Below are 15,109 nucleotides of genomic sequence, written 5' to 3'. Positions count from 1 at the left end.
TCCTCCACAAATTATACCAATATCAAATATAGTGAAAGCAGGGGTTATACTGTGGGGGAGGGACAAAAACCAGAAGTGGCGCTGTGGCTCAAGCGGTAGAGCGCTTGCCTTGAGCTGAAGAGTGCAAGGACAGCACCCAGGCCCAGAGTTCAAGCCCCACGACCGATCCACAAAAAAAAAAAAAGACCTGAATTTGAAGTCTTTTAGTATAGAAACAGGTTGGCCTTGAACATTAAGCTCAGTGACCTAGGCTACCTGGAGAGGGCAGGTACTGTTTTTGATTAACTTTAGAGCACTGGGAAGTTGGTCACTTAATGCCCTCAAACCATTTTCATCAATAAGTCAGAGAAGCCAAAATGAAACCTGCTATTACAGATTCTGCTATCTCCTCTCATTAACAGCAGCTACCTCAAAACTTTTTTTAAAGTTGCTTCTCAAGAGAATTCTCACTAAATACTAATAGTTTCAAAAACAAAAGTTCACTGACATTGGAAAACTAGACTTATCAAGATTTCCTTATCGTGTAAGGGTTAAGTTACTTTTAATAATAAAGTGTAAGGGCTGCAGAGTGATCATCTTGTGTCTGCATTCGCTTAGCACGTCACAGTATGTGGCCTATCTCTGTGTGCCGTGCACGGCCATCTTGCAGTGTCTGTTCACATGCACACAAAGCAGGAGAAACCACGACACGGAGCTTAGTGGAGACAGCAGTGGGATGAGGACGCATGTGACTAATGTGACGCAGAATGCTGTCTAGTCAAGACGGCCTGAATTCAATTCGTGGTTTTGGTACTTGTAGCTGGATGATCTAGTACTTAAGCTTCAGTCCCCGACATCTCTAATATGAACTAATAAGTGACAGTACCTGCTTCTTCTGTAGGATTTCTGTGATGTAGTCTAGGGTCTTACACACAGTTACAATTTGCCATATGTTAACTTACTAGCTTTCATTTCATATTCTGCTAAAATAAGTAGCCTCATACTAATCAAAGGTAATTAGTAAGTAAGCTTGTAATTTGCTTTTAAAAAATGATATTTCCCCCCCTGCAAATGTATATAAACACTCCAGGAAAGAATCAATGTTCAAGCATACTTTGATTACAGTTATTTATGGGGAAATAACTATAAAGAGATGATTTAAATTAAAAAATAAATGAACAAGCTAGGCTTGGTGTGCACACCTGTAATCCCAGCTGTTCAGGTGTTGGAGACAGGAGGATTGTGGTTCAAAGCCATCCTGGGCAAAGGTAGTGAGTCCCTATCTCAAAAGCAAAATAAAAAACAAAAAGACCGAGAGTGTAGCTCAAGTAGTAGTGTTTTCCTAGCAAGCCCAAAGCCCTGGGTTCAAGTCCCAGTACTTCATAAACAAACTAATGAATGTGAATTTGATTTTACAGTACTTAAACTTCCCAAATAAATCAACAAATATATAAATCCCACCTCGGGAACTTCTATTGATCCTTTGAAGCCCAGGCCTGCCTGCTTCCTCCTTCTTCACCCTCTCTGTAAACTCATACTATACTGGACTCAGCCTCTACTACTTTTACCTCATTGAAATGCACACATTATTTTTCCTACTAGACGGAAACAAATCTTTTCAAGCAAGAACTGGCACATTTCTTTAAAATCTCTGAGGAGGGGGGAAAACCTCACGGGGTTAAAAATAATCATTTAAAAAGGCAGCTCCTTTCAAAATCTGCTTCTATAGATCTGCCAGCCAAATGCCAGATTAAGTTTAAAAAAAAACAACTGTAATCCAAACATATATAAAATCTATTTTTCACTTGTTACCTAAATATAAAAGTCTCTTTTATGGTGTTACTGGGGTTTGAATTCAGAGCCTTATGCTTTCTGGGAAAGTGTTCTACCACTTGAGCCATGTCCCAGACCATTTTTTGTTTGATTTTTCAGAGAGAGTCACAATCTTCCTACCTATGCCTCCCATGTAGTTGAGACCATAGACACGCACCACCATGTCCAGCTTGTTTGCTGAAATGAGGTCTTACAACAATCCTCTTGATCTCTGCCTTCTCTGCAGGAATTATAGGTGTGAGCCACCTGGATTTATCAATCACCTAAGACCCCACTGGCTTGCCAAAGTTTCCTTTTTCTTTTTTCATGTTTCCTTTGTTAAATGATATATGTTCGAACTGTATGTCCACCAATGTTTCTCTTTAGAGACCTTAAAGGAAATTCCATCCAGGTCCAGCTCTATGTGCTGACAAAGATGCTCAGTTTCCTATCTCTGGCTTACACCTTTGCTCTGAAATCCAAATATCTGTAGCCAACTGGATGTGTGAAATCTCAAACATGGCCCCAATCCTCTTCCAAACCAGCTGTCCCACAGTACCCAAGTGATCCAGAAGTGGCACGTGTGTGTGTGTGTGTGTGTGTGTGTGTGTGTGCGCGCGCACACACACACACATACACCCAGGCCTGGGGCTTGAACTCAGGGCCTTGGTGCCGTCCCTAAGCCTCTTTTGTTCAAGGCTAGTGCTTTACCATTTGAGCCACACCTCCACATGTAGCTTTTTTGGTAGTTTATTGTAGATAAGAGTCCCACAGACTTTCTTGCATGGGCTGGCTTTGAACTGTGATTCTAAGATCTCAGCCTCTTGAAGTAGCAAGGATTACAAATAGGAGCCACTGGTACTAAGCTGTAAGTAACACTTCTAATCTTCCAATTGCTTAGGCCCCATACTTTTGTTACCTCTGCATCTTGTCCTCTATATGTAATCCAAATTCACTCAAAATAACTTCTTACCACTGTGGCTCAAGCCACCATTATTTCTCTTGCTTGGAGCACTGCAAAAGTTCCCTAATTGTTCTACTAGTATTACTGGGTATCTCTTTAACCTAATCTTTTTCATAGAAGCCACACTGGTAGCCTTAAAGCAGATTATTTACAACTCTACTCAAAACCCTCCAATGCTTCCAAGCCCTTATGATGACTTAGAGGCCCTGATGACTTAGAGGCCCTGATACCTGTCTTCCTGTGTAGTTTTTGGATCTGCCAATCAGAAAAGCACATCGTCTAGTCCTAGGGATACTTAGTCCTCCTGGGACATTCTTCCCTAGGAGCCACAAGCCTAGTTCTAGTCTCTGTTAGATTTCAGCTCAGAAGTCACTTTGGACAATGTGTCTTTTGCTAACCTAAGGCAGCAAATGGCTATATTCACCCCAAGCACATACTTCTGTTCTCCTTTGCCTGCTCCACATGTATCACCTGGCATGCTTTCTGTGTTTGCCTCCCAGATACATTGCTTTCCCAGGACAAGAGTGTTAATTGACTGCTACTTCTATCCTGTCCCTCCAAAAACAATGACTGACAAATAAAGGCTCAACAGATATTGTTTCAGATGAATAAAATGATGAACAAAAAAGATAAACTAAAGATGAAATTGTTTAAAGTATAAAACAACCTTGAAACTTATTTTGAAATATATATTAGTACTTCACAAGTTTTGTTGCTTTAGTATTGGCATTGTTCCTTACCTGAAGTCTCTATGTAGTAATGGGTAATTGCCTTCCAGTGATAAACAAAATCTTCTTGTAAAGGAAGAGAAGGTGCAAGCTACACAAATACACACAAAAAGGGCACAATTAAGAACATGGCATTAGAAGTTTTCCCAAAAGTGTTAAGTCTACTTTGTCCATTATAATGCAAAAGTAACATGAGACTTTGGCTTTGACTAGATTCAGTAATGCGAATGTCAAAGACAAATGAGTTGAAGCCAAGAAAGTAAAAATGATTGATGATTATAGACCATACGCTTTATTATTATTAACCTTTTTGTGTCTGTGTGCATGCCAGTACTGGGGCTTTAACTTAGGGCCTTGCATTCTTGCTCAGCCAGCTTTTTCCACTGACGATTGGTCTTCTATCACATACCTTCACTTATGGCTTTTTGCTGGCTAAAAGGAGACAAGAGGCTCCCATTTAGCCAGTTTTGTTACATGGGTTGGCTTTGAACCTTGAGAGTCTCAGATCTCAGGTGCCTGAATAGCTAGAATTACAGGCATAATCCACCAATGTCTGGCTTTTATCAACATCATATTAATTAGAACACTGGCCTTTTCCCTCCTCAAACTATATGGCTCTAAAAATAACTTAAATCAAAACACACTGATCTTCTACTACTGAGGTATCTAAAATTACTGATAACAAGAGATCTTTGTACCTAGGACTTTAAAACGCAAAGGGAAGAGGTCTGCTCTGCAGCTAGTTATACATCACCACTATTAAGACACATAGCCAAGTCAATGCCATAATCAGATTAAACTGTTCCAGGCTTTCAATGACATACTGATGTAAATCTTTTTCTTCTTTAAGCCTGGATTAGGCCAGTGTATATTTTTAGCAAAATAACTACACGAACAAGACATTACCAATTTAAATTCCACAAAGTCAAAGATGGTTTGTGTTTTAAGTTTTGAAATTCACTTCAGAATTTTTAAGGCCGAATTATGACCCTTCGGCCATCTCACTGCAAACCAGTAAGTATTTTCCAAATATGTTAAATGGGTAGAGACAGATTTGGCAGCACCCACTCCAGCATCTTTTCTTAAAAAGAGGAAAGAAGGAGAGCTCTCCTAGTCACTAACATTAATCACTGGTGAGAAAGCATAGTGCTTACCAGCTCAGCCTAGATAGAAAAAATAGGGTTCTATTCTGGGAATATGGGAAAGGGCAGGGTAAGCTTCCATTTTCATACCCTTCATCTACACAGATGACCTAAAGGTCAGGTTACTCCTGTACTTCCACTAGCCCACTGTTGACATCTTAATGTCCTGGGCACTGACCTCAAAGTTACAACCCTGTAAAAACAACTTCCAAACTATTGGGCAAACTGTGACCACTGGGGTCATGGCGACTCAAGTGTTTCAATCCAGAAAGTGTAATGACACAAAAAAATGATCTGAAAACTAAACACTCCTCAGCATTTGAATACCTGCTCTTCCTCACCTGCCTCTTTGTACCACTCTGTGTAGAAATGGACTAAGGGATTATAACTATTCACTTCCTTTTAATAAGATGCTGTGAAATCTTCTAAATGACTTGGAGAAATGGTCAAACCTCTGGGAAGGCTTAGTTTTCCACAGTTAATGTATTATCAAGTGTTACAAACACAAATGAGCATAGCTGTTTGAGGACTCCTACCTAGTTTTTAAAGAGTAAATGCAGTCATTTGTTCAATTTTTCCAATCTCTATGGTAGTGACAGAATTACAGCACCCTTTCCCACAGTACTTCACCTGTGAAATGGACAGTAAGTCACTAGACCACAGAGGTACCACAGAATTTGTGGGGTACTTATGTTGTAGGACACAGCCAAGTAGCAGGGCATTCATTACTTCAGGAATACTTCTCTCCCAGGAGGTAGACAGACGCTTATTCAATGCTGAACAAATTTCCTTACTTAGTAAGCTTATTTTTTAACATTCAAATTATTTATATATCATTGCATAAAAAGTTTAATGCTCTGGGTTAAAAAATTATCAGTGAATCAGCACCAAGAGGTTCTCATTCAACTTTAAGCTATACAGAGATTAGATGTTTAAAATGTCATACGATCACCATTCCAACCAAAAGTGGATGGGAATACCAGAGACCTCCCTCTGTTTGGGGAAGCCTTTCTCCTGCTATAGCTACAACTGGTACCATCCACCAGGATGCGGCCATGCCCCACCCTCATTTTGCTTCTGTTCTATTGAGTTGGCATCTCCTCTTTTTTATGTTCCTTTTTTATGGCCAGTCCTAGGGCTTTAACTCTGGATCTGAGTGCTGTCCCTGAGCTTTTGTGATCAAGACTAGATAGAGCTCTACCACTTTAACACTTGAGCTACCGGAATCCACTTCTGGCATTTATTGATTGATTGATTGACTGGAGGTAAGAGTCTCCTGGATTATTCTGTCTGGACTGGCTTCAAACTGTAATCCTCAGATTTCAGCCTCCTGAGGAGCTAGGATTATAGGCATGAACCACTAGAGCCTGGCCTTTTCTTTTTTTCCTTCCTTTGTTCCTTCTTTTTTCCTTCCTTCCTTCCTTCCATCCCTCCTCCTTCCCTGCTGGTACTGACTTGAGACCTGAACTCAAGGGCCTCCCATACTTGGCTTTTTCCATTCAAGGCCAGTGCTCTACAACTTGAACCACACCTCCACTTCCAGCTTTTTGCTGGCTAATTGGAGATAAGTGGCCTGGCTTCCAACTGTGATCCTCAGATCTCAGCCTCCTAAGTAGCAGGCCATAACTCTCTTATCATCCTTTGCTATCTTCCTGCTTCTCCATAATCTAGTTCATCTCATTTCTCCCTGAACTTTTTTTAAGTACTCCAATATGCCCGCTTCCTTCCTCATATAGATCTCAATGACCTGCCCAATCATCCAAATCTAAATTGTCCAAATATTAACAATAATCCACATCTTTTGGATATCTATTAGGTTCTGGCCTCTGCTTCGGGCATTTCCAGCACATTTAATTTTAATCTTCACAATGGTTTATGAAACAGATCTAGTTATTTCCATAATAATGGAAATGAAGAAAAATAACAAAAAAGTCAGTAATTTGTCCATGGGTCGAGGTAAGAGACAGAGGCTAAAATGCAACCCTATTCTATCTGGCTGTAGGGGTTAGATCGCATTCTTGTGTTTTGTTTTGGGTTTTTTTTTTTTTTTTGGTCAGTCATGGGGCTTGAACTCTGTGCTTGGGCACTGTCCCTCAGCTTTTCAGCTCAAGGCTAGCATTCTACCACTTGAGCCACAGTGCCACTTCTGGTTTTCTGGTAGTTTATTGGAGATAAGAATTTCATGGACTTTCCTGCCCGGGCTGGCTTTGAACCATGATCCTCAGATCTCAGCCTCCTGAGTAGCTAGGATTATAGGCGTGAGCCACCGGTGCCCAGCCTTCTTGTGCATTCTTGTATTTGATTGAACTTATCTGCCTTGTGTCCCTAATCAACGGTGCCCAGCCTTCTTGTGCATTCTTGCATTTGATTGAACTTTTCTGCCTTGTGTCCCTAATCAAGACTGTGAGCACTGTAATAAACAACACATGTACCTGGTTTCCCTAGTACTGTGCCATGCTTTCTTGGTAGCTCAGAAAACACTTGCTGAATGACAGAAGGACTGAAATTAGAGATCACTAATTGGAAAAGAATACAGACCAGTATATATTTATAAATATTATTTTTCAAGACATAATATGAACTGTTTAAAGTAAAATGATCTTTTATGAAGTAGGTAATTATAAACAGATATTAGGACTGTTTTACAAGATGTTTATGTATACAAATTCCAATTGAACATTCTTTTGTAAAAATTAATTTCTTCACATTAAAAAAAAAAAAACCACAGCTGGGAAGGTGGCTCAGCGGTGGAGTGCCTGCCTTGCATGCATGAGGCCCTGGGTTCGATTCCTCAGTACCACATAAACAGAAAAGGTCCGAAGTGGCTCTATGGCTCAAGTGGTAGAGCACTAGTCTTGAGCTGAAGAACTCAGGGACAGCACCCAGGCCTAGAGTTCAAACCCCCTGGACTGACGCATCCCCTTCCCTACCCCCCCCCCCCGAAAAAATGAAAAAATAAAAAAACAAAAAAAACCCTACTTCACATGTTTGAGGTTTAATTCCTCAGAGTAGATTTTAAATAATAGCTTGTCCCAGTAATCACCATTACTCTTACCTATAATTTAAAGAGAATACGTAATACCCACATTTTGAAGGATGATTTCCATTGAACTCCACAAAACATATAAAACTACAGGGACAATGCCCTTTATCCTGTGGATTAAATCTGCCCTCAAGGTGGAAATGGCTGGAATCTAAGAGGAGATAACCTTTAGCTTTGTCGGTGACTTGAGAGGCCTTCAACAAAAACAAAGCTGTACTAAACACAGAGTGTGTTGTTTATCCTTTGGAAAAGTTGTGCTAAAAGAATCCCATTGAAACTTGAAATTACTGTAAAAGAGGCTTGATTTCAGACTTGAGTTGTGTGGCAACTGGTTAAAAGGACAAGAACATGTTCATTGTACAAGACTCTGGGCAAAGACTGTCCTTCTGGAAATGGAGGCAAGAATTACATTAAAGCTCTTTGGGTTTTGTTTTGCTTTTGTGTCAGTATTGGTGCTTGAACTCAGGGCCTCACGTTCTCATTTAGCTTTTAACGGTTGAAGGTTGGCACTCTATCCATTGTCTTACACTCCCATTTCTGGCTTTTAATTAAAGATAACTTTCTCTAGGATTTGTCTGCTCAGACTGGATTCAGTGATCATCAGATCTCAGCCTCCTGAGTAGTTAGGATTACAGGAGTGAGAGACTGGGCCCTTAGTTTACATTAGAGCTCTTCTTTTTAATCCAACTGAATTTATCAACCACACTAAAACAAAGTCTATTAGCTTACGAACACATATTCAAATATTAGTCTTTGAAAAACATCTTCATTATATTTTTCTGTTTGTAAGTAGTTAACAGGAAGTAAGGAAAACAAACAATACAAAACATAATGCATCTAATCTCATTTACATGAACATTTATCTGGTCAACCATACTAAACCAAGCCATGGAAAGGCTGAGCCAATGGAATACAGAAACCTAGGCAGTGACACAAACTAGGTTGGAAAAGCCTTGCTGTGCAGACTCACACAACAACAATGCAAAAAGGCCTGTCAGCTTCCAGGTACAGGAGTCCTTCCTACCCCAGCAGAGCACGGATTATAAGTTATTTGGAAGACTGCAGGAGAAATTAAAAGAAGTACAGACAAAAGCTAATGAACCGAGGAACAGTAATATTTATTTATTTATTTATTTATTTATTTATTGGGGTGGGAGGCTCCGGTCGTGGGCCTGATCTCTGGGCCTGGGCGCTGTCCCTCAGCTCTTCAGCTCAAGGCTAGTGCTCTACCACTTGAGCCACAGGGCCACTTCTGGCTTTTTTCTTTTTGCTTATGTGGTGCTGAGGAATTGAACCCAGTGCCTCATGCATGCAAGTCAAGCGCTCTACCACTGAGCCACCTTCCCAGCCCCAGTAACATTTATTTATAAAGAAACTATCAAGCAAAACAAGAGGAATAACTAGAAATGAATCTTGGGTTATGAAAAAATATTCTTCAAATACCACAGGAAGGCTTACTTATTACATATGAGTTCATTCCTAGGCAGAGCGCGAAAAGGTGAGGTACATTAAACATTTTAGGGGAGCCAACCACAGCAGACACAGGTATGATTCTTTTCTTCAATTAACCAGCACATAGCAGAAAGTGGAGGCATGGCTCCAGTGGTAGAGCACTAGCTGTGAGCTAAGGAGGTAGGGCCCAAGGCCCTGAATTCAAATTCTAGTACCAGAGCCAAAATATATACATTGCAGGATATGTACCTCCCCTTAGTTAAACTGGGCCAGGTGTCATCACAGCTGGAGGGACAAGCCCTGAGCAATTAAAACAGTGCATTTCTAAAGGTAATGCAGCCATTTCTAGGACCAGATGATAAAATCTGCTCCAACCCTTTCTCATAAACTTTATCAAAGTAGAGAACCTGAATATTACAGGATCAGGCAGACAACTTACCTAACAATGTGGTACACACGCATACTATACATTAGTTATGAAATTATAAAATGATTAAGGGGACAGAAAACACTGGCCTCTAGACAAAAATAAGCTTGTAAAAAAAGGGGACAAAAGCCACCTAATCCTCCGTCTTGTAAATGTCAGCCTGATAAAGGAAAGTGATGAATTCTTTTTTGTGTGCTAGTCTTGAGGCTTGAAACTCAGGGCCTGGATGTTGTCCTTGAGCTTTGTGCTAATGGCCAGTGGTACTCCAAGGCTAGCGCCACAGCTCCACTTCTGGCTTTTTGGTGATTAATTGGAGATAACAGTTTAGTGGACTTTCCTGCCTGGGCTAGCTTTGAAGGGCGATCCTCAGATATCAGTCACCTGAGTAGCTAGATCACAGGCCTGAGCACAGGTGCTGAGCTTCTGGATTGTGATAAATTCTTACTTCCAATGCAATGTGAAAAGTTAAATGATTCTTAATATCTTGAAGAATAATGCAAAATATCAATTTCATTTTCTTATAAATTTAAAATTCTTTTACATAATGATTTTGTAGACTGCCTGTGTATAACACAGTCAAAAGTTGTGTCGCTAAATCTACAACTGGAGTAACATTGATCAAGATGTACTGTATTCATAAACTGACATTATAAATTTTACACCCCTTGTACAATTAAAGATAATAAGACATTTAAAAATGTGATCGATTAACCATCACAGTAATGAAATAAATCTGTTCTTAAAACAAAAACAAAAACAAAAACAAAACAAAAAAACACTCAAACATTTGTTATCTCCTTAATGGGTCCTTCATTCATGACAACCTGTCTTTCTAGATTTGTTGTTTCCTCAACAGTTTGTCTCAGAGCTGGTTTTTTTTTTTTAAACATTTCCCATATTTCACTTAAACGACAATCATGCTAAAGTGTTCTTGTTTTTCATAAGCCAAATTAGAAAGTCCTCTTCTGTTACCTGACTATAAAAATAATTCTTTTTAAATTGAATTTTAAAATGCTGTATCACATAATCGGAACGTGAGGGACTGCCATTTGAAAAATGAGCAAAGTAACTGTTTTCTTCACAGAATGCATTATTCAGTTTGGGCAAGTCTCCCAGAAGAAAGGAAACAACTGAAATAAAGCAACAGCCACCCCCCTTATTACTAAAACACAGGAAGGCATTCTCTTTTTAGGGTTCTTTTGGCTTTTCAGTCTGTTAGGATATTGAATAATGTCCCTCTATTGCCAGGGTCTATTTCCTCAAAAGAGCACAGTTTCAGGATATACCCAAGAGCGTCCAGGAAGCGCATTATTAGACAAAAAAGGAAACAGATGGCCTTGGCCTGGTGAGCTTGGAAGCTGTTTAAAGCTAACTCCATCGAACCCACCAATCTCCTATCGCCGATCAATCGATGGGGGTAGGGGTAGGGAGGGGTGCTGGGGTGTCCCCTGAAGAAGCACGAGCCAGCACGGCCGTGAAATCGGCGGGCCGGCCCCCTGCGGCCCCCCACAACCACACCGCACCTCTGCCCTTCCAGTCCCCCAACCAGACCTCTGCCTCCTCCAGCCCCTCAACCTCCAGCCCCCCAACCTGCCGCACCTCTGCCTCCTGCAGCCCCCCAAACTCCAGCCCCCCACCTGACCGCACCTCTGCCTCCTCCAGCCCCCCCACCTGACCGCACCTCTGCCCCCCCAGCTAGCCCCACCCCCCTAAAAAGCAAAACAAAACAAAACAGACCGGCGTGTGTGGTCGTTGGCCCCCGTTTTGCTGAACGCTGACCACCTTCTATTTTTAAAGGAGGTTAACGGTCTGGGAGCCCGGGGGCGTCCGGCCAGGTGCTCCCCGATTCCCGGTCCCCGTCAAGGGGAGGAGGCGACCACCGGGTCCCGCCGGGAGGGCCGGGCCGCCCTCGGAGCCACCTTCCGGGGGGAGGGAGGGGAATGAACAGGTTCGGGCCGCCGGGAGGAACGAAGGGGGGAGCCACCCGGGCAGGCCCGGCCTGGCGCCCCCGAGGGCCCGCCGCGACCCCGTTCCCTCCTGGGCCTCGATCTCGGCGCGGCCGCGTCGCCGAGCCCCGGGCCCGCCCGGGCCCGCCCCGGCCCGCGGGGCGCGTAGGCCGCCGCCATCTGCCGTCCGTCCCCGGCCTGCCGTGCGCCCGCGGCCCGGCCGGCCCCGGCCTGCCGTGCGCCCGCGGCCCGCGCGCGGCCTTACCGCCTCCACGGCGTGCTGCAGGATGGAGGTGAACTTGGAGAACATCCTGTCCCGGGACTGCAGCAGCCTCTCCCGGGACGACCTGGAGAGCTCCTCGATGCGCCGCCGCCGCCCCTGCTGCGGCTGCCGGGGCCGCTCCAGAGTGAAGGCCGGTGCGGAGCGGGGAGGACGAGCAGAGAAGGCCGACGCGGGGCCGGGCCCGGCCGCGGTCGCGGGACCGGAGGCGCGGCGGCTGCGGCGGGCGCGGGGACGCTTCGCACGGGCGGCGAGGAGGGCGCTCGGCTCGGGCTTGGGCTCCGCGGAGCTCCGGCGGTGGCGGCGGCGGCGGCGGCGGCGGCTAGGACACGGTGGCAGCAGCCGAGCTCCAGTTCCTTCCGCCCGCACTGCCGGCCGCTGCCTGCAGGGGGCGCCGCCGCCGCCGGCGGACCTGCCTGGGAGCCGGGCGGGGCGGGGCCTCGCCGCGGGGCGGGGGAGGGCGGGGCGTGCAGGGGGCCTCAGCCGGCCTCGGGGCGGAGCCTGCCCGCCCCCGCCGGCTGCCGCCGCCCCTCGGCGCCTCCCATTCGCTCCCGCCCCTCAGACGCCGCTGTCTCCGTCGGAAACAGTACTAGGCCCACGTGAAGCAAGGCCTGACCACCCTCATAGTGTTGGTAACATCCGACGGTCGGCCTTCCAAGGACACGGTGGGAAGCCTGGTAAGAAAATACAGAAACGGACCAGGGGTTTCTATGTAAGGAAGTGGAACAAACGCCAAACCATGCAGGGAAATGGCTTTACTGACTAGAATAACCCCATTGCCGGGCCACAGAGCGGGGGGGTGGGGGGGGTCCCCTAAACAACTAAGTTAATCATGGACTTGATATGTGCACAGTCTGGCCAAGTAGTGTCCGTTAGGTTATCAGATGATCCTGGAAAATATTGGTGGAGTTGAGGAGCAGAATAAAAAAAAATGATAGGAATTGTCTGGGACTGTGAAGACACGGGGTCAGCTGGCTCAGGCCTGCAAGCCTGACTGCTCAGGTGGCTGAGATGGAGGATCACGGTTCAAAGCCAGCCTTGCTGAAGGAAAGGAGGTGAGACTCTGGATCTCCAGTGAAGCAACAGAAGGCCAGAAGTGGAAGTGCGGCTCACGTGGGAGAGTGTAGGCCTTGGCGTGGGAAAAGCCAGGTTAGAGTTCTAGCCCCTGTACTGACACCAACAAGCCACCAAACAACAGCAAAACCAAAAAGCGATGTAACAGAGTAAGGTGTCCTCCCTCACGCCTGTAATCCTGGCTACTCTGGAGGCCGAGATCTGAGGATTCCCTTTCCAGGCCAACATGGGCAAAAAGTTTAGGAGTTCCCCATCTCAACCAATAAACACCTGGGTATCTTTGCCCCTTGTCTTTGATCTTAGCCTTATCCATGCCCTGGTACCTTGTGTCTGCCATCCCCCTCTGATTTAAATTTTCAGTCTTCCTTATTATTCAAAAATTCCACCTTTCAGCATACCCAGACCTTACGCAGATTGTCTAAACCCTTTTGACATAGACTCTAGACATCTGCTTTACTTCACTACAAAGTTCAAGGAAAGGTAACACACATTGTAGTCTAGTATCACCATCAGCCTTAGTTTATAACAATTTTTTCTCTTACTTCTGCTGTTTTCTTTGTTGCCTAGCTGCATATCTGGCCCTGGGCTGGAGAAGCAGCTCAGACAGAAGTCTGCAGTGTGTTGGCCTTACGGGTATCAGAACAATCGCATGCTTTCATGGTGCTGCTCAGAACTACCATATTTGAATTTGTCTACCACAGCAAATCCATGGCAAAGCCTGGCAGCCATAGAGTAAAATCCTGTCATGCCGAGGTATGGTGAATACATCGAACAATAAATGGAATCTACCATATCCACTATCATGTTTGGAACTAGTGCATGCTAACATTGGTTTCCATAAGGCCAATGAACACTCTCCTTTAAGGGCAAAGCCCCCCTCTTTAGTAAAAAACAACATAAAGCAAAACAAAAAACAGTGACTCTTATCATCTTCAAACACTTGTATGGCAGCATTTGATTTTCTGATGCTTATTTCCCAATTGTTAGGATAAACTACCTTGTCATACTCCTAACCCCCAAAACAAATCAACTTTAAATCTTCAAAAACATAAGAATGTGTCAAATCTACACTTACAATTTAAAAAAATCAAATAAACACACTGCTTCTTAATGAAACAGATCTTTATTATCTTATTACATTATCCACTCCATCCCATGTCTCCTCCCTTCCAGAAGAATCACTGTACAAACTTCTGTATTAACTATAGAGTTCTATCACTTATATGTATGAAACTTCAGAAATAAACGTAGCTTTTCTTACCCTAGGAAACATGGGGTACACCAGAATCAGGGTATCTGGTGATGGCACTGTGTGGGCCAGAGACTGGATGGATGGCCAGCAGGAATACGATCAGAAAAATGGGCTTCTCCAGGTGACTGTGGGAGAGACAGCTGCAGCTCCTCCATCCTGGGGTCCTGACATATCTTGACCAGGCTCCCTTGGGAGTCTGCATTTGGATTAGATTGGTAAGTAAGCGTCCTGGCTTTCCCAGACCTTAGTATGTCTGTCTGTCCAGTCAAGGGATTTCAGTCTCACTTGATCTTAAAAAATAAAAAAAAAGAAAAGAAAAAGCAAAAACAAAGAGCAAAAACAAATTATTTTCTCTCTCTGGAACTCTTTTTTTTTTGTTTTTTTTTGTTTTGTTTACTGGAGATAAGAGTCTCACAGACTTTCCTGCCCGTGCTGGATTTGAACTGCAATCCTCAGATCTCAGCCTCCTGAGTAGCTATGATTACAGGTGTGAGCCACCAGTGCCTGGCTTTGTTTGTTGGAACTGCTGGATGGATGCTCTAATGTTCTTAGCTTTTCTGTCCTGCTGTTCACTTTTTTGCCTTTTGATTTATTTGATGAGAGACAGTTGCCAATTTTGCCTTGAATCATGTCAAGCTCTGTTTTATAAATGTTTAGGATACTTTTTTATATGGTTTCAGATTGAGGATTTTTTCTATTACTGATAAAATGATCATATATTGTTAGAAATAATCCTTTACTAGGAACTGCTGCATGGCTCAAGAGGTAGAGTGCTCGCCTTGAGCTGAAGAGCGCAAGGACAGCGCCCAAGCCCAGAGTTCAAGTCCCATGACCGACAAAAAAAAAAAAAGTAAAAGAAATAATCCTTTACTGCTAACAGATTGCAAAACACCTATTTTGTCTACTATATATATATATATACATATATATAACACATCTGTAGAGAGGCTAATGCATATAATTTTTTTAAGTTGGGTGTGTTAGTGCATGCATGTTATCTCAGCTATGTG

General features: G+C 43.7%; 1 protein-coding gene across 2 annotated transcripts in view; it reads right to left on the bottom strand.

Annotated features, from left to right (window-relative positions):
- Positions 1 to 12,126, bottom strand: part of Fhip2a (FHF complex subunit HOOK interacting protein 2A) — a 37,378-nt gene extending 25,252 nt beyond the window's left edge. The window contains exons 1-2 of one of the 2 annotated variants that reach the window (XM_069988086.1): positions 11,759 to 12,126; positions 3,496 to 3,574 (exon numbers count right to left, since the gene is read on the bottom strand). In XM_069988086.1, the coding sequence (XP_069844187.1) occupies positions 3,496 to 3,574; positions 11,759 to 11,803 (124 nt within the window). In that variant the 5' untranslated portion in view covers positions 11,804 to 12,126. Of the gene's footprint in view, positions 1 to 3,495; positions 3,575 to 11,284; positions 11,371 to 11,758 lie in introns of those variants that run through there. The other variant, XM_069988087.1, reaches the window with a different exon arrangement.
- Positions 12,127 to 15,109: the final 2,983 nt, after the last annotated feature.

The sequence above is a fragment of the Dipodomys merriami genome, unplaced genomic scaffold, assembly GCF_024711535.1.
Source record: "Dipodomys merriami isolate MVZ:Mamm:240054 unplaced genomic scaffold, mDipMer1.0.p SCAF_35, whole genome shotgun sequence".
NCBI lineage: Eukaryota > Metazoa > Chordata > Mammalia > Rodentia > Heteromyidae > Dipodomys > Dipodomys merriami.
Note: the sequence above shows the minus strand (reverse complement) of the source record. Positions and strands in the feature narration are given on the sequence as shown.